We start from the raw sequence: 22770 nt of genomic DNA, 5'->3' as shown, positions 1-22770 counted from the left end.
CTTTGCTGTCATCTCCTTCCCACCACTCCTCTGGCTGTACAGCCGGCCTGACAGTGCCACCTAACCATAACGCAGCCTTAAAAAGTAGAAAGGTATCTCAAGCCCTGCTGCAACAGCTTCTTCTCCCACCTTGCCTCACTGTGGGACTGATCTAGGCCAACATCTACTGTAGGGCCAAGATACATATGTGCATGCTCAGCAAGAAGAGGTACTATATGGCCACAAACATGCCTGCAGGACTAAAGAAAGAGGGCTGGGTGCCTCAGCAGGGGCTGTGCAAATGCAGGAACAGCTGGAGGACAGCAGCCTAATGTGGGCAGGAAGGGCAGCTACCGATATTCCAGGGTCTGGCTGGGGTTAACTGAACTGGAAGCACTGGCTAATGGAGATCCATGCCCTGTCAGGTGCCTGCCAGGCACCAGCTCATGCTCCCTGTTCTTTCTGTCCTGCGGGGGCCAGGGAGGCAGGGTTGCCAGGCTAGGTATGCAGCAGCATGTGCCGAGGCAAGGTGGCCTAGGTGTGCAAGAGCACTTCACCATCATGCCCCTGTGGATGGGTGGGTTGCTGCTCTGCTGGTTTCCCTCTGTCTTCAGGTACAGCCTTCAGGGCATCTGCCCTAAGGCATGCCAGGTTCCAATCTGTCTTCAAGTTCTTTTTCTGGATTGGCTACTACAACAGCTTGCTCAACCCAGTCATCTATACTATCTTTAACGGGGACTCTGGTGTTCCTTCAAGCACATCCTCTTCTGTTGGAGGAGAAGGGACTTCAGGCAATGAGCTGCATTCCCCACCTGGCAGAGACCCTGGGCAGCTACCCACCAAGAAGTAGGAAGGCTAATCCTCCAGGAGAAAGTGGAGGCAGCTTCCCCAGAGACCCAGGGATGGATTGGCCTCTAGGGCACAGTGGATGGGCAGGAGGTGGACTAAGAGACTGCAGGCACCTGGGGAGGGGAGACAGAGGGACAACCCTCTGCCTTTTTAATCTCAGCAGAGGGCTGCTTCAAGGGCACCAGGCCTGGATCTGGTTCTGGGAGTCCTTCAGAGGTGTAGCTGTGAGGTCAGGGTCTTAAACAGCAGAGGCAAACGCAGCCTCCTACTCGAGTGAGAAAGGAGCCCTAAAGGAGGGCACTGACAAGTTTTGGTTCCTGAAAGTATTTAAACGTTTGCCAAAAAATGGTAGCCAACACAGCCAAACTATTTTCTAAGTAAACCTTTATAATAAAAAAAAAAGTGAAAGGATGAAATAGCATTTACCATGCAAATGGAAGTCAGAGTAGCATTGGACAAAATAGACTTTAAAACAAAGACTGTAACAAGAGACAAAGAAGGACACTGTATAATCATAAAGGGAATAATCCAACAAGAAGATATAACAGTTGTAAATATTTAGGCACCCAACATGGGAGTACCCAAGCACAAAAAGCAGGTAATAACAAACATGAAGGAAGGAAGTGATAGTAATACGATAATAGTAGGGAACTTTAACATCCCACTTAAATCAATGGATATATCATCAAAACAGAAAGTCAAGGAAACAGTGGCTTTGAATGACACACTAGACCAGATGGACTGAAGAGATATATTCAGAATATTCTATCCTAAAACAGCAAAATATATATTCTTTTCAAGTGTACATGGAATATTTTCCAGAATAGATCACATACTAGGCCACAAAACAAATTTCAATGAATTCAAAAGATTGAAGTCCTATCATGCATCTTATCTACCACAATGTTTCAAAACTAGAAATCAATCAGAAGAAAAAATCTGGAAAGAACACATTGAGGTTAAATAACATACTATTAAGTAATGAATGGATCAACCAAGAAATCAAAGAAGAGGTAAAAAAAATACATGAAGACAAATGAAAATGAAAACAAAAATATCCCAAAATCTTTGGGATACAGCAAAAGCTGTTCTAATAATATAGGCCTACCTCAAAAAGCAAGAAAAATCTCAAACTATCTACCCCTATATCTAAAGAATCTAGAAAAAGACAAAAATGTCAAAGGAAGGAAATAATAAAGATTAGAGCAGAAATAAACAAAATGGAAACTAATACACAATAGAATAGATCAATGAAACCAGGAGCTAGTTACTTGAAAAAATCAACAAAATACATAAACCTTTAGTCAGGCTATCAAAAGAAAGAGAGAGAGAGAGGGAGAAAGAGAGAGAGGGAGAGAAAGAGTCAAACAAAGTCAGAAATGAAAGAGAAATAACAACTGACACCAGAGAAATACAAAGGGCTGTAAGAGAATATTATGAAAAGTTACATGCCAACAAACTAGACAAGCTAGAAGAAATGGATAAATTCCTAGAAATGTGACCTCCTAAAACTGAATCATCAAGAAATAGAAAATTTTAACAGATCAATTATCAGCAATGAAATTGAATCAGTAATCAAAAAAACTCCCAACAAACAAAAGTCCAGGATGGCTTCACAGGTGAATCCCATCAAAAATTTAAAGAAGAGTTAATGTCTAATTTTCTCAAAGTATTCCAAAAAATAGAAGAGGAAGGAGAAATTCCAAATTCATTCTATGAGGCCAGCAGTATCTTGATACTAAAAGCAGATAAAAACACTATAAAAACAGAACTGTAGGCCAGTATCTCTGATGAATATAGATGCAAATATCCTCAACAAAATATTAGCAAACTGAATCTGACTATACAATACCTTAAAAAAATAATTCTCTGTGATCAAGTGGGATTTATTCCTGAGATGCAAGGGTGGTTCAATACTTGCAAATTAATCAATGTGATGCATCACATCAACATCAAAATAAAGGATAAAAACCATAGGCCATTTCAACTCATAGAGAAAAAGCACTTGAAAAGTACAACATCCATTCATGAAAAACAACTCTCAACAAAGTAGGTTTACTGGGAACATACTTGAGCATAATAAAGACTATATCTGAAAAACCCACAGCTAACATTATACTCAATGGTGAAAAACTGAGATCTTTCCCCCTAAGATCAGGAATAAGACAAAGATGTCTACTCTTACCACTTTTATTCAACACAGTACTAGAGGAGGGAGTCCTAACTGAAGCAATCAGACAACAAAAAGAAATGAAAGACATCCATATTGGTAGGGAAGAAGGAAAACTTTCCCTATCTGCAATGACATGATACTACTTGTAGAAAACCCTAAAGATGCCACCAAAAAACCCCACTACAACTGATAAATTGGTTCAGTAAAGTCATAGGATACAAAATCAATTATACAGAAATCCATTGCATTTACATACACTAATAATGAATTAATAGAGAAATCAAGAAAAAAAAACATTTACAAATGCACTGAAGTAATAAAATACCTAGGAATAAACTTACCCAATGAGGTGAAAGACCTATATTCTGAAAACTATAAAGCACTGATGAAATAAATTGAAGATGGCATGACCAAATGGAAAGATATTCCATGCTCATGGATTGGAAGAACAAATATTGTTAAAATGTCCATACTACCCAAAGTAATTGACAGATTTAATTCAATTCCTATCAAAATGCCAGCAGCATTTTTCACAGAACTAGAATAATCCTAAAACTTGTACAAAACCATAAAAGACCCTGAATAGCCAAAGCAATCTTATAAAAGAACAAAACTGGGCATATTGCAATTCCAAATTTCCAGATATACTACAAAGGTGTAGTAATCAAAACAGTATGATACTGGCACAAAAACAGAAACATAGATCAGCAAAATAGAATAGAGAGCCCAGAAATAAACCCATGTTTATATGGTCAGTTAATATATGACAAAGAAGGCAAGAATAGGCAATGGGAAAAAGTCTCTTCAACAAATGGTGTTGAGAAAACTGGACAGCAACATGCAAAAGAGTGAAACTGGACCACTTTCTTAAACCATATACCAAAAAAAAAACCTCCAAATGGATTAAAACCCTAAATGTAACACTTGAAACCATAAAATTCGTAGAAGAGAGCACAGGTAGTAATTTCTCTTACTTGGCTTTAGCAACTTTTAGAAAAGTTTCTACCTATGTCTCTTCAGGCAAGGGAAATATAAGCAAAAATAAACTATTGGGACTACCTGAAAATAAAAAGGTTTTGCACAGCAAAAGAAACCATTGACAAAACTAAAGGACCACCTACTAAAGGGACATTTGTGAATGAAATACCAATAAAGGGTTAGTATCCAAAATATCTAAAAAAACTTACACAACTTAACACCAAAAACCCCCAAATAACCCAATTAAATAATGGGCAAAAGACACCACAATAGACATTTCTCGAGAGAAGACGTGTACAGATGGCCAACAGACACACAAACAGATGCTCAACATCACTCATCATCAGGGAAGTGCAAATCAAAACCACAATGAGATATCATCTCACACCTGTCAGAATGGCTAAAATCAAAAACACAAGAAATAATAAATGTTGGTGAGAATGTAGAGAAAATGTACACTGTTGGTGGGAATGCAAACTGGTATAGCCACTATGGATGACAGTCTGGAGGTTCCTCCAAAAATTAAAAATGTAATTACCATATGATCCAGCAATTCCACTACTGGTCATTTACCCAAAGAAAACAAAACCCCTAATTTGAAAAGATATATGTACCCCTATGTTTATTGAAGCATTATTTACAATAGCCAAATTATGGAAGCAGCCCAAGTGTCCATCAACAGATAAATGGATACAGAAGATGTGGTGTGTGTGTGTGTGTAATATTACTCAACCATAAAAGAATAGATTCTTGAATCAATCTAGAGGGTGTAATGGATGTATCTAGATGGTATAATGCTAAGTGAAATAAGTCAGGCAGAGAGAGATAAATACCATATAATTTCACTCATACGTGGAATTTAAGAAGCAATACAAATGAAGAAAAAAAAGAAACAAACCAAAAAACAAACTCATAACTATAGAAAACAAACTGACGGTTACCAGACTGGAGATGGGTGAAATAGGTGGATTAAGAGTACACTCCTCGTGATGAGCACCGACTAATGTACAGAATTGTTGAATTGTTATATTGCACACTTGAAACTAAGATAACACTATATGTTACATTTTTAAAAATTTAGAATTAAAAAAAAACCCTTAAAACTTGGGAAAAAACCCTTAGAATTAAAAGAAACCTTTAAAGCCTTAGTGGCTTTATTATTTTTTTTTCCTTAGTGGTTTTAAATAGTTCAACAGGTCAGTTTTTTCTTTTGCAATATTGTTCATCTATATCAGAGAAATATAAGACTTTCCTTAATTCTAATATATATGATTTAGCTTTAAAGTGATTAACAAAGCATCTTCCTAATACCATGTCTGAGGTTGAGGTCCTATTTCTTAAAGACGTGCAAAAATATTTTACTTTGAAATGAGAAAAGACTTAAACATATTCTAGCAGAAACTCAGACAACCAATGAAATCAAGTTTGATGGTGCTTATAGATTAAGAGCATGTGTGAAGGTTGGCATCAGAGTTTTGAGGAACAGACCAAGGGAAAGGAAAACATGATGCAACATCACCAGACCCTCAAGTCTATGGCCAGGGGTGGACAAACTAGGAGCTATGAGCCAAATCCAGCCATGCCCGTTGGATCTCCTACTGTCTATGGTTGCATTTAAACTACGGCTACAAAGTTGAGTAGAGATTGAGACCCTCTGGCCTGCAAATCCGAAAATATGGACTATTGACGCCGCTCAGGGTATGCTACCCCAAACCGTGGCACCTTGGCATATTCAATATCTCAAGCTCAAGGAGTTTGAGAAAACAACAAAAGCAAGAAGATCGTTCTAAACCCTTCTGCCCTGAATGCAGGAGATAAACCCCACATGTGAGAGATACCCTCCCCTTGTACTGAAGGAGGGGACACAGAGGGGCTTATCACCAAGAGGGACTTTAGGGCCGAGAAGACTGTATAAACAAACCTTAATTTTTCAGCATTTACTACCCCTAACCCAAATCCCTGTGCCTTGTCAATTCTTCACAAACTCATTGTTTCTTTGTCTAAAAGGTTTAAAATCTTCCTGCTCTGGTCATGTCCCTGGGTCTTCACTCCCTTGTGAAAGCCTCCCATGTACATATAAAAATTCAATGATGTGTCTACACTTTTCTCCTGTTACCCTGTCTTAAGTCAGTTTAATCCTCAGAATCAGCCAGAGCCCCAAAGAGGGCAAGGAGAATTGTTCTCTCCCCTGCGCGATCTAATCCTACCCGGATTTGTTCAACCTTCCACAGGTGATCAAACCAAAGCAAGCTGGTGCATTTTGACAGAGTAAGGAATTCCAGGGTTTCATTCCTGAAAGTGTCCCAGCGTCCCTCTGGGTGTGTCTGGGGAGAGCAGACCAGGCCAGGTGCACCCTGGCTCTGGGCCGTGAGAAGTCGCTCACACATTTCAGCATTTCCCTGCAAATCCGGAACTGGAGGAGGGATACAGCCAGTGGCCTCTGAAAATTCAAGACACGCCTGACCCACTTGTTTTCAACCCAGTTCTGAATCTTGAGGTTAGAACTTGACTTAGGTGACCGCAACGGCCACTAGCTGGCCTTCATGCCAGCTGCCAGCGTTCCTCTTTTCCTCCATCGAGGATGGAGAGGACCAAAGCCAGCCACCCAAACCTCTTCGCCTTCCATCAGTGACTGCATTATCACCTTATCGCCTCCCTACCTCTAGCTATGTTCATTAGAACCCTTTAGAAAATAAAAAAAATTTTTCTTTTTAAAGAAAGCTCTACCAATCCATAAAAGTTTAGGAAGCCCCGACGAGAATAGCAGGCACAGTGTCTGGCCAACGTGAAGTGCTCAAATATGTGTTTAACAAGTGAAACAGATGACACATATACCAGCTGCTCATACTTTTCCCCACCAGCAGGCCTCCAGCTCACTCCGGATTAGTCCTCACCCGGTGGCAGAGCAAGCTCGGCAGCAGAGGGGGAGGTGAGCGAAACCCCGCAGCCTGCAGCTCAATCAGGGCTCTGTCTCTGCGTCTCCCCTGCTTCTCTGGTCCCTGCCACCTCCTGGGTCCCGCCCCACAGGCCTCCCTCAACCTCCATGGACTCTCCCAAGGTTTATGCAGATGTAGGACCCAGCACCTCATCCCGTGCATTCTAGAACCCTACCTGGCTCATCCTGATTGCTCAGAATGCTCTGCTTTGCTACTACCCCCCACCACCACCACCCCTGCCAATCTACTCAGTTTCCTCTGGACCCCATCCTCTCCCAGCCCTGAAGTCCAGATTGAACCCAGGCATCCCGACACAGCCTGTGCCTGCACAGAGCATTGGCACAGCAACGTCTGCGAGGGCATTTGTGATATTTTGTAAGATGGGCTCGGCTCTCCTTTCCGGATGTACCTATTATAGTTATTATGAATCATTAACTAAAACTCCTGATGAGCTGGCCCCACCCGCCAGCCCGCCCCCTTCCTTTCTCAGGCCCTCCAGGGCTCCAGGCTAGTGCTCACTTCTTTCTTCTTCCAGCCCCGGCTCTTTGGATCTCCGGCTTCCTCTGCACTAAGATTATTATAATTGCTGAACTGCTGTAAGACATTCAGATGTACCTGACAAGATGCAGACTCTCTGAGGATTCATTTTTCCTTAGTTGGGTTTATTAATAGGTGCAGGTTTGACGTTACCTGAAATGAGCTTTTTCTTTTTTTTTTTTAACTGCACAAAGAAACGTTCGTTTTTGTTCCTCGCGGAAGGAAGTAGGGCAAATATCAAGGCCCAATGTTTTGCCCTTCATCAAAAAAAATTCTTTTAGACACTGACTCAGAGCCTCTTAAGTAGACCAGAATTCATCCCCACAGTCAGGCCTAGAGAGGAAAAGTGCTAGTGAGGGAGAGCAAGGATAATTCAAAGCACGCAGAAGGGCCAAATTTGGCTTGATGTCCTCATTAAAAAAAAAAATGACCCCCATGGGAGTTTTGTCTGAATTTGGGCGGTAGGAGAGAAGCCAGTTCTGGTGAATACATTAGCAAATTTTTTAAAAAATTGTTTAGCAAACATGTTGAAAGCAACATGCCAGTCAAAGCTCAGACTCAAATGATTTTCCTTGCCGACATATGGCATTGACTTAATGGGACAAATGAGATAAATAATATAATCATAGTGGATTCCATGTGTTTATAATTGTGCCTTTGATCTATACAGTGTGAAGTGCTTTGCCAACATCAGCTCACTGATCTTCCCCGCCACCTTCTGTGACATGTATGGGGCTGCTTTTATCCCCCTCGCTTCACTGAGACGCTAAGAAGTAGAATGTCTAAAGTCATCAGCTTGTAATGATGAAGCTAAGAAAAGATCCTGCCACCCATGAGTCCTGCCTAATTCAGTTTCCTGGCTATTAAGACTCGGCCTCTTCACCAGGGATTCAATAAGCAGCTTAGCTCCTGGCTTCTGCTTCTCTCCAAACAAATGGCTGCAGGTACAGGCAGGGGGTATGTGAAAACTTCACTCTGATCTGACATTAATTTTAATGCACCGCATCACATTTTTTGGTTCCTTTCCTCCACCGTTCAGCATTATCAGTCAGCTTCTTCAATGCCCAAGAAAGAGACTGGGGTAGTGCCCCCCCACCTGTGTGCATATAATTATGTTTTTTTTTTCCTTTCTTTTTTTTTTGGTATGTTCTCTGGAGTCTCTATGAAAACAGAAGCTGCTCAAATATAAGAAAATCATAAAAACAGACAGTAATTGCATAGAGGTGTGCCTTTATATTAATAGTGGTGAGCTCACTAGAAAGAGGCTGCTGTAGGGTTGGACTGGCTAAGTTTCTTTGGTGACGTTCCAACAGAGGCCATAAAGGCAGCCAAACACAGCATGTTCTGTTCAGTCAAGGATTCTAGAATATGCAAATGTTGCTCATCAGAATAAGCTCAGATACCTAAAATTTTCTATTTCTTCATTTTTCTCTGAAAGCTTTCTTTCAAGTTCTGCTTTAGCTTCCAAGAGTTCAAGCTGGAAGCGAAGAATCTTGCTTTCATTACGTTCCAGAGCTCCCTGAAATACATAAATTAAAAGTACTAAGTTAAGTCTACTTTTTGAATGCAAAAAAAATTTTTTTTAAGTGATGTATGTCACTACTGTAAGCTCTCTTTGGAGTTGCCGGAAGAGCTCCAAGTTCAAACCAGGTCCCTGAAGATTGGAACAGGATGAGAGACAAGTGACTGCTTTTGTTTGTCATGTCACTCACAGCTTTGACATTCCTAGGGCTCTCGCCTGTAGTTCAGGAACTAGAATTCTAACACATTTTTTTAAAATAGAGAATTTCAGTCTTGTCTGTGACTATATTTAAACCTTTTAATTTATTACTCTTGACTTCGCTTAATGTAGTTCATCTTCAGGATGAATCAATAAAGGGATCAAAGGTAGGATAAAGGAAGGTGGTAACTCCTCCTTGGGATCTTTTATTTGATTCTGGACATCATGGAGGAATAGAGAAAAACTTGAAAGCATTCAGAGAGCAGGAAACAGGCTAGTGTCCAAATATTGTCAGAGGAAGAACAATAAAGGAATTTAGGATGTACTTGACACATGATACTCGGTGTGAGCCATCATCACCATAATTATTAATACTACTTCAGATAGCTTGCTTTGACAGCTAAGGAAGTCTCCTGCCCCTCTGAGTATTTAAATCTAGGCAAGGCAATTACTGCCAGGGATGTTATAAAGGTGATTCAAGTTTAAAAGTATAGCTTTGATTAAATCTTTAAAGCCTGTCCCAAAGACACAATTTATATAGAAGTAGAAACAAACAGACAAAATATTTGGACGATGCTACGGAAGATGTTCCTAAAGGGCACAAGGTGTGACCACAATCTACTGGGCAGTTACCAATCGGCAGATCGTCCTGAGGGCAGGGGTAATCCTTATAGCCTTTTCTGGGGTGTGCTTACTTACCACGTACAACCAAAAGTGAAAAAGTAAAAACTGCGTAGCAATTTCAAGATAAAAATAGGAAAGACGTTAGGAATTTTAATATGTCTTAAGGCCTTGCTGCTGTTCCCTCAACACTACCTTCAATATAAAAGAAAATAAATCAAAAAAACCCAAACAAAGCCCAATGCTTGGAGATCAATTTCCTGCAAGGAAACGGTGCCCTTCCTTCAGGGGAAACTGTCACCTCTCACCCTCTGGAATCCACAGAGAAAGTGAATCTTTGGAGAAGGCGACCCGGGATAATTTGAGTTTTGTGGCTTCAAAAATAATGTGATAAAGTTTCTCATAAAGGCTCACCCAGGAAAACAAATAACCCAATTTTACAAATACGTGTCCAAGTTGATGAAGTATTTATGGATGCAGCAAAAGACAAAACTTGGGAGATGTAAATAGAATATAATGCCATCTAGTGGTAGTCACTGGTATCAGGGCCACCGCCTGCCTTTCACCTGCGATGTGCTGATAAGTCAAAACCCGAAATATCTTTGTTATATGGGACCCCAATTGCGCCCGCCCCATCGGATCTCTCACTGGCTCGTCATAGTGCTTGGAATTTCTACCATAAGTATGACTTCTTTAGGTTAGGGTGGTGGCTTTAGAAAGTCCCGAGCCAGCATGGCCAGAGGACCCAAGGGAACAGGTAAATGAAACAAAGCTCACCAACTTTACAAGGTTACCAGCCTTGCTAGGTGACACACCAACCACCACGCTACCAACTGAAAGGGTTCTATATAAAACGTAGAAGACCTCAGAAAGGCAATTATGCATAAAAAGGTGAGAGCTGTGTCAAAAGCCATGGACTTGACAACTCCATATGCAGGACACTATGGACACGGCTACCGTCTGGCAGGTTTCTTACAGAAACATAGTGATAAGATGCACTTCACAGACATTGCTTGGCATGGAGCAGTCCTTTAGGGTCTAACTTTTCCATGATCATACCTTCCAGAAAGATCTGTTTAAGATGAACTGCTTTGCCTTTTAAAAATCATTTTCTTGGTGCGCCTGGGTGGCTTGGTAAGTGTCTGCCTTTGGCTCAGGTCATGATCTCAGGGTCCTGGGATTGAACCCCACATTGGGCTCCCTGCTTAGTGGGGAGTCTGCTTCTCCCACTTCCCAACTGCTTGTGCTCTCTCTTGCTATCTCTCTCTCTCCTCTCAAATAAATAAATAAAATTAAAAAAATATTTTCTCAGTTGGAGGGTGAGTGATGGGATCTGCATTTTAAGTACTAGGTGCTTAGTCTAAAGGAGAGTCAAGCAGATGAAATTCAGCTACAAGAAAAGAGGCTTTGCAGGCAGGGTGTGTTAACTGCTTAGTGAACGTGATGGATGACTCCTTTTAGCTCACTCTCTTTGGCAAAAAGTCTTCTCAGTGGCTCTTTCAATCACTAGCACACACCCAGGGATGAGGTCAGAGATTGTTCCTGAACTTTTAATCCATAACACTCAAAATGCTCCTGTCAAACAGTCTGTACAAAGATGAGCTTTTAGGACAAATGTTTGAAAGCATCACTTTGAATCTCATTTTTAAAACTAAACGGTTTGTGTTTTGTTTTGTATTGGATTTTTTTGGGAAAAAAAAAGTGGTTTCACGGACTTTTTTTTTTTTTTTAAGATTTTATTTGAGAGAGAGTGTGTGCACTGGAGATAGAGCAAGCACGAGTAGGGAGAGAGCAAGGAGGCTCTGATCCCACAAGTGGGTTGCTGAGCTAGGAGCCTGATGTGGGGCTTGATCCCAGGACCCCAAGATCGTGACCTGAGCCAAAGGCAGGTGCTTAACCAACTGAGTCACCCAGGCACCCCTCACTGCCTCTTTTTTAAAGAGAGGAGGAGGTAGAGGATATTTATCCATTCAGCACTCCGCAGATGTTTGTTGAACCGCTACTACACACCAGGCAACGTTCTAGGCCAGTGCTTCTCGACTGTTGGTGTGAATATGAACCACTAAAGGATCTTGTTGAAGTGTGGATTCTGATTCAAGAGAGCTGGGGAGAAGGCTGAGTCTGAATTTCTAACAAGCTCCAGGGCGATACAGCTCCAAGCAGCTGATCCGTGGGCCACATTTTGAATAGTGAGAGTCTAGGCCCTGAGGATAAATTGATGACCAAGATAGACACGGTCCCTTTATTCATTGCACTTGGTAGATTTGTCACCCTGATTGCTTATCCTGCCCTCTGAGCCTCCATTTCTTCATCTGTGAAATGGGGCAATAGTTTCTAGGGTGATGACATAATGCATATAAACCATTGGGCACGGTCCCTGGCATCAAGTCAACACGTGAAGAAGCGCCATTTGGTTGCTGCTCCTGCTGCTGCTATTATTACTAGAATGTAGACTTTCTGCTCTGTCACAGGGACAAAAACCTTCCCAGCTCCCTGGAGGTAATACCTCTGCTTCTTCCAGCGCCACTTGGACTTGAGTCTTCTCTTGTTCAATCTGTTTCTTGACCTTTTCCATTTCACTCAGGTTCCTTTTTCCTTCTCTTACCTGATTCGTCAGATTGGAAATCTCTTCTGGAGAAGGAAGAAAAGCAGGTTAGTGAAAGGAACCAGCCTCAGACCCATGATTTGGGGTACAGCAGACTGTTCTCCTGAGACCGTGGTCATGCCATCCTTGGAAACGTGATGGCAAGGCCACCAATGGCACATATGGGACCCTTGTCTGAATGCAAAAAAAAGTCCCTCTTTCTTCAATATATCCTTTTGCCACCTGCCAGGAAGCTGTCCACCACAACTGGAGAGGACGGCGCTTCTCAGAGTCCTCTCTGAGGACTGCGCTGCACAACCTCTAAGACTTTACATGGTGGGCCTGCTTGTCGGAGCCCTGCCAGATTGCACCTGGTGGTGCCGAGGCACACACCTGGGCCCCCCGCCCCCACTTTGGTGTAAGTGCTTAGCTGTTGAGACCAGTGGCTGCTTTGTGTCAGCCACTCAACACCACGCACCATTGCCACGGGAACTTAAAGCAGAAGCGTGTCACTGCCTGCCAGAAGCTGATGTGTGAGCCCAGATCAACCCTAGAATCCAAAGGAGGTCAAGCGCTTGAGGGTTTGTGGCTAGCCTCTCATGAACACAAGTCTGATGGAATAAGGCAACCAGAGTGACAAAACCAACACCATTCAACACTGTTATCGTCAGTTCTGCTCCTTCCTGAAGGAAGCCTCTAGGAACTAAGAGGTGTGGGGTAGGGCCAAGCGGCTCTGGGCATTACCCACCATCCAGAGGTGGGTGGAAGGAGCTCAAGAGCTTGCTGCTCCTCTGGTTCTGAGCTCCCTGGCTACGATGTGATACGACAAGTGTTTTGAAAAGTTACAAAACCAAACCCTCTAGATGACAATCTTTATGTAGTGAATCCTTCTCTTAGAAGCTCTCTCCAGAAGAAAACTTGGGGCAGTGGTTCACCACTCAGGATCACTTGGGGCAGTGGTTCACCACTCAGGATCACTTGGTTCCTGCCAAGCCCCAACCTAGACCAAGTGTGATCTCCAGACCAGCAGCACTGGCCTCAAGGGCAATCTGTTAGAAATGCAAATTCTCAGACTCTGCCCTAGACCCGAGGGACTCTGGGGATCTGGCCCAGCCAACCATTTGAACAAGCCCTCCAGGCGGTTTGGATGCAGCTGAAGTTTTCTGACCACCCTTACAGCACCTTTCACCTGCCCAAGCTCACTGATCACGGGCTATGTGGGCCAACAGAGAAGCCAGATTCATGTACGCCTCCATCAGTAACGAGCTTGCTCCTGGGGCATCTCAGGGCTTGAATGCACATCACCGATGGTGCTGGTGTAGGTTGGCAGCCTCTCTGAAGGGCTGTTTGGCAGTGTCTCAAAATTTCGAAATATATTCCTTTAGCCCAGCAGTTCCTTTTTGAGGAATCTACCCCTACTGAGGAATCTACAAATCTGAAACATTATTATGTGTCCACAAATACATGCACAGAGTGTATAGTATAGGATTATTAATCGTGAAAAATCCTACCTAAGGATTTAGGTAGATTTAGATAGAGTCTAGTTACATGAATGTTGATCATCCTTATTACAAAACACTACGCAACTATCAATAATCACGTGTGAGGTCTCCACGTACTGACATGCAAAGAGAATCACGAGGCACGTGGAAGGTAGATAGCCGGTAGGTAAGTGTGTGGGGGCTGGAGACAAGCCGGCTGGGCTTAGATCTCCGATCTGCTTCCGATCAACTCTGAATTTGGACAACTTGTGAAATCTTACACGACTTGATATAATCTGCATTTTACAGACAAAGAAACTGACACATAAGACTGCTCTGAGAATTAAATAAGGAATGGTTATATATACGACAGAGCCTGGCGCGTCACGTAGGCTACAGAAATATTTGTTAAGTTAGAAAATATATTGATGGATGAAAAAAATAAAAGGTGTGGAATCCTGAGCCGTCTGAGTAATACATGCATGAACGTATGCATGGGAAATCTCGGGAAGGCTGTGGATGATCAAGAAAATTCTTAATAGTGGCCTTCTTGACACAATGAACCTGCGGCTAAGGTAGGAAAGTGGTCTTATTTTTAGAACTTGATAAAAATAATAGCTGTAGTTTTTTAAAAAAAGAGTATTAAAAATGGAAAAGTTAAGACCCAAGTGGGGCCAGGACCATGCTGAGGTGCCTGCTGACAGCGGACAGCCTTGCCCTTGAAGCCGGGGCTCCCCCTGCACCTCCTTGCTCCTGCTCTGGCTCCAAGCCCGGCTCCGAGTACCTTGGAGACTCTTGTTCACTGTCTGGAGGGTCTCCCGGCTCGCGGTGCTCTCCTCGTAGGCGTGTCTGAGCTCCAGGAGCTCGGCGCTGAGGGCCCGGGCCTCCCTCCGAGAGGCCTCCAGCATGGCCTGTGACTCCTCCTGCTGCTGCCTCCAGTCGTCGAGGCACCTGTCAAAGTGCTGCTGCTTCCGGCCCAGCACAGCTGCAGAGGAGCGGGCCTTCCTGAGGTCACACAGGGTGTCCCCGAGCTCCAGCTGCAGTCGGTGCCTGGCCCTCTCCAGGGTGGCGTTTCTGGCGTTTGCCACCCCCACGGCTTCAGCGGCCTCCTGCAACCTGCTTGCCAGCTTCTTCCTGAGAAGGGGAGAGCCGAACAAATGGCAAGAGAGGCGGCAACCCTCAGAGAGCTCACCCAGCTTGTCTTGGATTAAGACAGGGGGACGAAACAGGGTGGCCCCCTGAGGTTGGCTAAATGGCACCAAGACAAAGAGCTCACGTCACCCGGATGGCTGCTGACCACCATGACCACCATCGTCCGGCTTGTGTGCCCGCGTACGCTTCGTTCCCACTGCCCTTTGCCAACCTGATTGGTCTTGGAACTCAGGGGTCTCTACTCCTGTAAATCTTTGCTTAACCATAAACCTTCTTTAAGCCATACAGACCTTACTGATGACTCCATTAAGAAGCTGGAGAACGAGGAAGGTTGTACCCAACATCCCCCCAACAGTGAGCGGCTGTTAAAAGTTCGTAGGCACATCTAGTCTTGAAAGATCTCCTTGCTTACACCGCTTCCAAGGAACATTCTTTGGTTCTCTCTTGCTCGTTCTCTCTCCTTCTTAGTGTGTGGCTCCTGAACATGCCAAAATTCTGTCTTTCCTCTGAATTTCTTCTCCACCTCAGCTGCTCTTCTCAAATTTATATACTCAAATCCATCCCCTTGTTATGCTCACTTCGCAGGTCCCAGTGCTCGCAGGGGTGAGGGTGAGGGGGACTCTAGCCCCCCGGTAGTCCCTCCAGCATCCTCTCAGGTGGAGTGGTTTATTAAAGTGCTTCTTTATTAAAGTGCTTCCTCCACCGCCCCCACAATGCAGTGCTCTGAGGCTTTCTAATGGATGAAATGTGTTCTCTCGCTCACATCTTCTGCAGGGACGCTGGCAGCCCCATTCTTACCCATTCATTACACTTCTTAGATGAAAGGTACCGTGTGTACCCAACCTCTTTCTGATCTACTATTATTAAACAGAAAAAGGTCCTCAGGAATGAGCATGTGCCACACAAGTAGCCCCTCAGACCAACGTGGTCATAAAGCCCCTTTTTGGTGGAATCCTGCAAAAACCAATCTACGCTCAGCATCCAGGAGGGATCTGATCCCCAACAACTACTCCTTGTCCACTGGCTTTCTAAGCATAGTAACTTCACGTCTTTGCTTTGTTTTCCTTAAATGTTAAGAAGGGATCTCTTTTTCTTTAAAGCCTTATTTATTTGAGAGAGAGAGAGAGACTGTGTGTGTGTGAGTGGGGGGAGGGGCAGGGGCAGAGGTGGAGAAAGAGCATCTCCAGCAGACTCCCCGCTGAGTGCAGAGCCTGATTCCCACATGCCTGAGATAATGAGTGAGCTGAAACCAAGAGTCGGACATTTAACTGACTGTGACACCCAGGTGCCCCAAGAAGAGATACCATATAGTGACTGTTGTTAACAATCCGTCTTGCATATTTGAAAGTTGCTGTGAGAGTAGAGCCTTAATGGTCTCACCATAGGGACAATAAATGGTAATTACATAGGGTGGAAGATGTGTTAAGTAACCACATTGGGGTAAAGACTTCGCAATAGGTACATACATCAAATCATCACATTGTGTACCCTAAACATATTTAATGGTATACAGGAGCTTGGGGCCCGGATGGACCTAGACTTGGTCCCATGAGCATGTCAATGTCTATATATGTATATAGATATATCTATCTATATATATATACACACAAATATCAATTAAAACTCAATAAAGCTGGAGAAAAAAGGAAATTCTGATGCTTTATCCCACCTAAAACTGGGGTCTTGTAAAATAATTACGTGTATTTTAGCTACTTAGAAATACTCAATTGGTACCAGAAAAGAAGGATTTTACTTTGGGCAACCAATTGTCTGAGGGATAAAGGGGTTTCACCAGGACATGGGGCCATCAGTGCTAAAATCAACCGGGGCCACAACTCCATCAGGCAAAATGAACAAATTGGTCACCCTCATTTCACTGACGTCATCTACATTTCATACCAACTACCATTTGTTCCCCAATTTGCCAACCACAGCTTCTTACTCAGTACTAGAATCTGTAAGGTGTGGAAGATTAAGAAACGAAATCCCTGTTTTTGGGGAATGTGACATTCAGAAACAGTCAACTGGGTCTCAGGTGAGCTTGATTCAGCTAAACCAACTCATTCTATGAAGCCAATTAAAAAAAAATAGAATCCTAGATTTTTTTTTTTTGTAGTTCTGCCTCTCTCGGGTGATTTAGAAAGAAAATATAATATGGGCAATGTTTTATTTATTTGATATTTAAGTTTGGGGGCACATGGGTGGCTCAGTTGGTTAAGCAACTGACTCTTGATTTTGGCTCAGGTCATGATCTCATGATCATGAGATCGAGTCCTGAATAGGGCTCTGTGCTGAGTGTAGAGCTGCTTAGGAGTCTCTCTCCCTCTGCCCATCCTCCCTTGCCCCCTCAATTCTCACACACCAGCTCTCTCTCTCTCTCTCTCTCTCTCTCTCTCTAAAAAAAATAAGTTGGAAGGAGAAGTAGTATTGAGATATCATCATGTTGTCCATTATTTCTCTTTAGTTGTCATGTACTACAGGACAACAATCTGTTAGCAACAGATTCAACAAATCCACGTGGTCATAAGCAGTCTGTATGCTTTCCCTCTTTTTTAACCCTCCTGAAGAAACCTCCAAATGCTGCGACTGGTAGGGACTTTCACCAGCATTCTTCTACCATAAAAAAAAAAAAAATCTGACTTTAGAAGCAAATGGCCTATTTCTAATATGCGGAGCCATTTCAGTTCAGAGCCCCACTTTTCTGTGGTCAGTGTTTTTCAAACATCCACTGCAGGTATTCTTAGTATCCATCATCCCAAAGCCCTTTTTAAGTTACTGTGGCTTCAGAGATGGATCACTTGGTACCCCTCCAGGGACAGGACACAGCGACTGTTGAACAAGTGCACAGCCATGTCTCTCAAAGATTGAGGTGGAGAACTGAAAAACAATATTTTTGGTTGAAACTAAAGAGAACTGGATTGATCTGCCCTGAGTTTTGCTAAGTTGCCAAGCCAGGGACATATTCTTTTCAGTAAACCTTTAATGACTATAAAGCTGGGGTTGGTCTGACACTTTCTCTCAAATTTACACAGTCCTTTGACCTCTGAACAAAATGCTTCAGTTCTACACCCTTGAACCAGGTCTTGATTCATCTAGGCCCCAAGCTCCTATAGTTCCTGAGAAGGACTTCTAAAGCCTTTATGTAGTGTTGGCTGTAAAACTGATATTCTAACCTTAGAGGTGGTCTGAGGGTGACTTCTTTTCAAAGAAACTTTTGGCCCTGGAGGCATATGAGGACAGATCCTGATATGTTTCCAGCCATCCCTGTCCATCTTCACAGACCACTTTGTAGTCTGCAAGTTGTAGACCAGAGACATAATTGACTTTAATGTATAGGGATGTACACACATGAACTCAATTATTTTGATGTTCCAAATGAAATAGAAGATTTTAAGCACTAGCCCATTTCCAAGTCATGTCTTCCATGAAGACTTGCCTTGCACCCTAGAAAGAGCCTCCTTTCTTTCACCAGGACCTCTTTATAGTCTTTAGTACTTTGTATTCTGTTATTTTTTGGCCCTGCTAAAGCACGTGCTCCTTGCCAGCAGTGGCTATTTCAGCTTTGGTCTCGGCCTTATTCACACACTTGGTAAGGATCTGTTAAGTGTCTATAGCGGGCCTTGAAGACACAAGTCACTATCCTCACCCTCTGCCTCTGGGGTGGGGACAACCTTGCCCCACTCACTTGGCATCCTCCAAGTCCTCAGTCCTCTGGGTGATGTCATCTGCGTACTTCATTCTCCACTGCACCATTTCACTGTTGCCTTTGGAGAGAGCCCGGAGCAGCTCAGCCTTAGCCTCTTGTTCTTCCTCATACTGCTCTTGTAGAAGGTCATGGTCATGCTTGGCTGACTGCAGGGCCTGGGCCAGGGAACTCTGTGACTTAACAGACACAACACACATTATAAAGGGGCACTGCTACCATTAACAACGAAGGGCTTGGAGGTGACATCTCTTTTTTTTTTTTTTTTTTTTTTTAGATAAGGTTAATAACAACCTGCCACAAATTCAGGCTGAACCTGAACCTAGTAAGATAATACCAGGGCAAGAATTTGGGATGAGAAAGGATCGAGTATCTAATTGCTGCCATTACAACAGGGAATAGTGTTCTATTTAGGGAAATGCTCACCTGACTTTGTGGGCTTCAGCAATAGGCAGGTCTGGGGAGTTCTGGAAATAGTGGAGAATGCAAAGGTAGCAAGAACATTCCCTATCATTTAGGCAGTAAGGTTTATAGTTAGCACTATCTAACATTCAGATCTGATCTGGTCTAGCTTTTCATTCGTTGATGAAAAAAAATCTTTTATTTCATGTGCAAATCTCTGAAAACTCTCTCTTATCACTTTGAAACAGCACTATACAATAGAACTTTCTACAGATGAAAATATTTTAGGGGCACCTGGGGGTACAGTTGGTTAACTGTCCAACTTTTGGTTTCTGCTCAGGTCATGATCTCAGGGTCATGATCAGGCTCCCTGCTCAGTATGGAATCTGCTGGAGATTCTTTCTTCTTCTCCCTCTGCTTCTCCCACTTGTGTTCTCTCTCTCTCTCTCTCTCTGTCTCCCTCTCTCAAATAAATAAATAAATCTTTATTAAAAAAATGTTTTATATGAACACCATCCAATATGGTAACTATAGCCACAGATAGCTATTGAACACTCAAAATGTGCTTAGAACACTGTGTGGTCAAAACTGAATTTTAGTTTTAATTTATGTAAGTTAAAATTCAGATAGCCACCTGCAGTGGAGTAGCAGCTACTGTACTTTTTAGACAGCAGAGCTGAGTTCAGTAAGCATTTCTGTCACTTATGTGGCAGTCTGGTTAACCTAGAGGCATCATTCCTATAAGATAACCTAGCCTAGTGGGAAGAACCTAGCCTAGTAGAGCCTGTGCCAGTCCTCATGGGTCCTTTCCGTAAATTAGAAAGAAGTATCTTCTCAGTCCTTGGATGCAGCTCTGAGCGCAAAAGGCTTAGTTAATGGCAGCCTCAGCCAGATCCCCCTTGGGCAGTGAAGGAGGAGCTACAATACACAGTGACTCTGAGAAGGGCACAGGCTTTGAAATCCAATAAAATTGGCTTTAAATTGTGACCCTAACCCTCTTATATATTTACTGAGCACCTGTTCAATGCATTAGTGTTTACAGAAGTGAGTGAGATGAAGATAAAGTCTTTGCCCTAAGGAGCCATAAAGGGGTGAGAGGATACACAAAACGAACATATAAACAAATTATTTTTTTTTAATGCTGACAGCAGGAAGGAGCTAAAACAGAGTGGCGATGAAGGATGTTTGACTCTCTCGTCACTGCCCAAGGGCCTTGGGGAAGGCCTGTACACAGTGGAAACAGCAACTATAAAGTCCTATGGCAGGAGAAAGGGTAGCTTGTGTAAGAGTCAGAAAGGAGGCCCGGGTGGCTGGTTGGGAGGAAATGAGTGAAGCAGATGTAGGACGTCAGAACACAGTAGGAGGCTGGAGCCAGAGCAAAAGGGCCTCTGAGGCCAGCTGGAGGCCACTGGGAAGTCAGCCAGAGAGGTCTTCTAAACTCTACATGAAGTCATCTCACTACCGGCATCAATTCCTTCATGCTCTACTACTAGCTGTTTGTCCTTGGGCATGTTATTTTTCTTCTCAGAGCCTTGGTTTCTCCATGTAAAAAGATATAATCCTACCCGTTTCCTAGGACTTACACAAAGATTGAGGTAACATGAGAGAAATATCTAGCAGAACGTCTGATACACAAACCATGGCAGTCCTTTACAAATACGTATATAATATAGAAAATAAGGAGAGTGGAGAGAATGAAATAAATTATTTAAAAACATAAGTCTACAGTCTCATGACCTCCATCTCAGGGTAGACGCCTTTGCAGGGGGATTATGTACAAGTGAGGCACTGTGGGGTTTACTAACAAGGTGCCTTGAAGATGAATGAAGAATTAACTTGAACTACCAGAGCTCAAAGAATTTCTCTCTCGTGTTAGTCACTATGCTTTCACCTTTAAAGCCACTTCCACTGGGGTCACCTGCTAGCAACATTATATATATCCTCTTGGGGAGAAGTGACCAATATGTAGAAGTTATTGACAACTTAAAAGTAATATTGAACTAAGCCAGCCCCATTTATTTCCTTCTGGTCTTTTGTTTAATTCCACTTCTTGGTACAATTCAGAATCAAAGATGTAAAATGGAAATCCACAGTTTCCTTGCTCTATCTAAATCTGACAATCTAGGCAAGCAATTTGAACCACTGAGGAAGATCCTTCAGTAATCAAGGTCCTTCCCTGCACATACAAGGTGCACCATGTTCTTTTTCCCATAACTTCTGGAGCACTTTTCTTTTATATGAGAAGATATTAAGGCTGACCCATCAAGCACTTTTTTTTTTTTTTTTTTTTTTTTTTTTGCACATACAGTCAAGCCACCAGTGAGAAATAACAGATGCATTACTTTGGATTCCTCTTCCAGTTGCCCTTTCAGTTCTTCTATCTGCCGAGTGAAGTTACTCCTTTCCCTGGAAAGTTGTTTTATCAGAGCCTCTTTTTCTTCCAGCCTCCTTAGGAGCTCACCTATAGAGAGATTTCACAGAGTAGTTAATCACGGCCTTCTTCTTCATCTAACTGCCTCCTCATATAACTTGTTCACTTGAAGGACAACCACAATGATTCCTACCACATATTTTTAATATTTAGAAAGCATCTGAAAGCCCAGGTATCAGCATAACCATGGCAATGACCTGTTTCAGGACTCACAAAAAATCCCTAATAAAGAACTGATTTTTAGCATTAAGTTTGGGTCCATAACAGGGAGTATTAGCTATCAGATACTGAGACTCTTCTGTGAAGTAGGTAATACTATCCAGCTTAATACTCCTTACTCCTCAAACATGCTGGTATCATACTACCCACTTTACAGAGGGGGAAACAGAGCCTTATGCATGACTGAGACATAAATATGCATAGCTAGTAACTGGTAGAGGTAGATTCAAATTAAGTTTTTAACACTGAAGAGCACAGTCTTTAATGCTATGCTCCCTTGTTTATGTGGCTCTACCAATTTCCGGCTATATAATTTTTAGGTAATCACTACTTCTTTGCCTCTTTTGTAGAATGAGGATAACAATAAAAAATTGTCAGGGAGCCTGGGTGGCTCAGTCGATTAGGCATCTGACTCTTGGTTTTGGCTCAGGTCATGATCTCAAGGTTGTGAGATTGAGCCCTGTGTTGGGCTCTGTGCTCAGACTCTGCTTTAGATTCTCTCTTCTTTCTTCTTCTCCCTCTGCCTCCCTCCTGCTCACAGACATTCTCTCTCTCTAAAATAAATAAATATCTGGGCAGCCTGGGTGGCTCAGCGGTTCAGCGCTGCCTTCAGCCCAAGGTGTGATCCTGGAGACCCAGGATCAAGTCCCACGTCGGGTTCCCTGCATGGAGCCTGCTTCTCCCTCTGCCTGTGTCTCCGCCTCTCTCTCTGTGTGTGTGTGTCTCTCATGAATAAATAAATAAAATCTTAAAAAAATAAAATAAATAAAAATCTTCAAAAAATTGTTAATAGAAATTAAATGACCGTGCTTTGTGACTAATGTGTTTTCACTAATGTGAATGTGTTTTGCATACTAACTGCTAAATAAATAATAGAAATAGTCATTAAATAGTGGAGGAGGTGACCCTGATGGGGGGAATTCCATTATATTGCAGTCTACCCTCTCTCTCTCTCTTGCTGATGATAGGACAGAAATGTCTTTGTTATTAGCGGTGGTACCAAAT

At 42.8% G+C, this 22770-nt stretch overlaps 1 protein-coding gene across 1 annotated transcript in view; it reads right to left on the bottom strand.

Moving 5' to 3' along the window:
• MYH15 (myosin heavy chain 15) overlaps window positions 1-22770 on the bottom strand; it is a 153076-nt gene that overhangs the window by 38037 nt on the left and 92269 nt on the right. Inside the window, exons 30-34 of the mRNA XM_055316556.1 lie at window positions 21458-21576; window positions 18696-18892; window positions 14643-14992; window positions 12300-12424; window positions 8856-8971 (exon numbers count right to left, since the gene is read on the bottom strand). Of these exons, the coding sequence (XP_055172531.1) occupies window positions 8856-8971; window positions 12300-12424; window positions 14643-14992; window positions 18696-18892; window positions 21458-21576 (907 nt within the window). The remainder of the gene's footprint in view (window positions 1-8855; window positions 8972-12299; window positions 12425-14642; window positions 14993-18695; window positions 18893-21457; window positions 21577-22770) is intronic.

Source organism: Nyctereutes procyonoides, unplaced genomic scaffold (genome assembly GCF_905146905.1).
Source record: "Nyctereutes procyonoides isolate TBG_1078 unplaced genomic scaffold, NYPRO_anot_genome, whole genome shotgun sequence".
NCBI lineage: Eukaryota > Metazoa > Chordata > Mammalia > Carnivora > Canidae > Nyctereutes > Nyctereutes procyonoides.
Note: the sequence above shows the minus strand (reverse complement) of the source record. Positions and strands in the feature narration are given on the sequence as shown.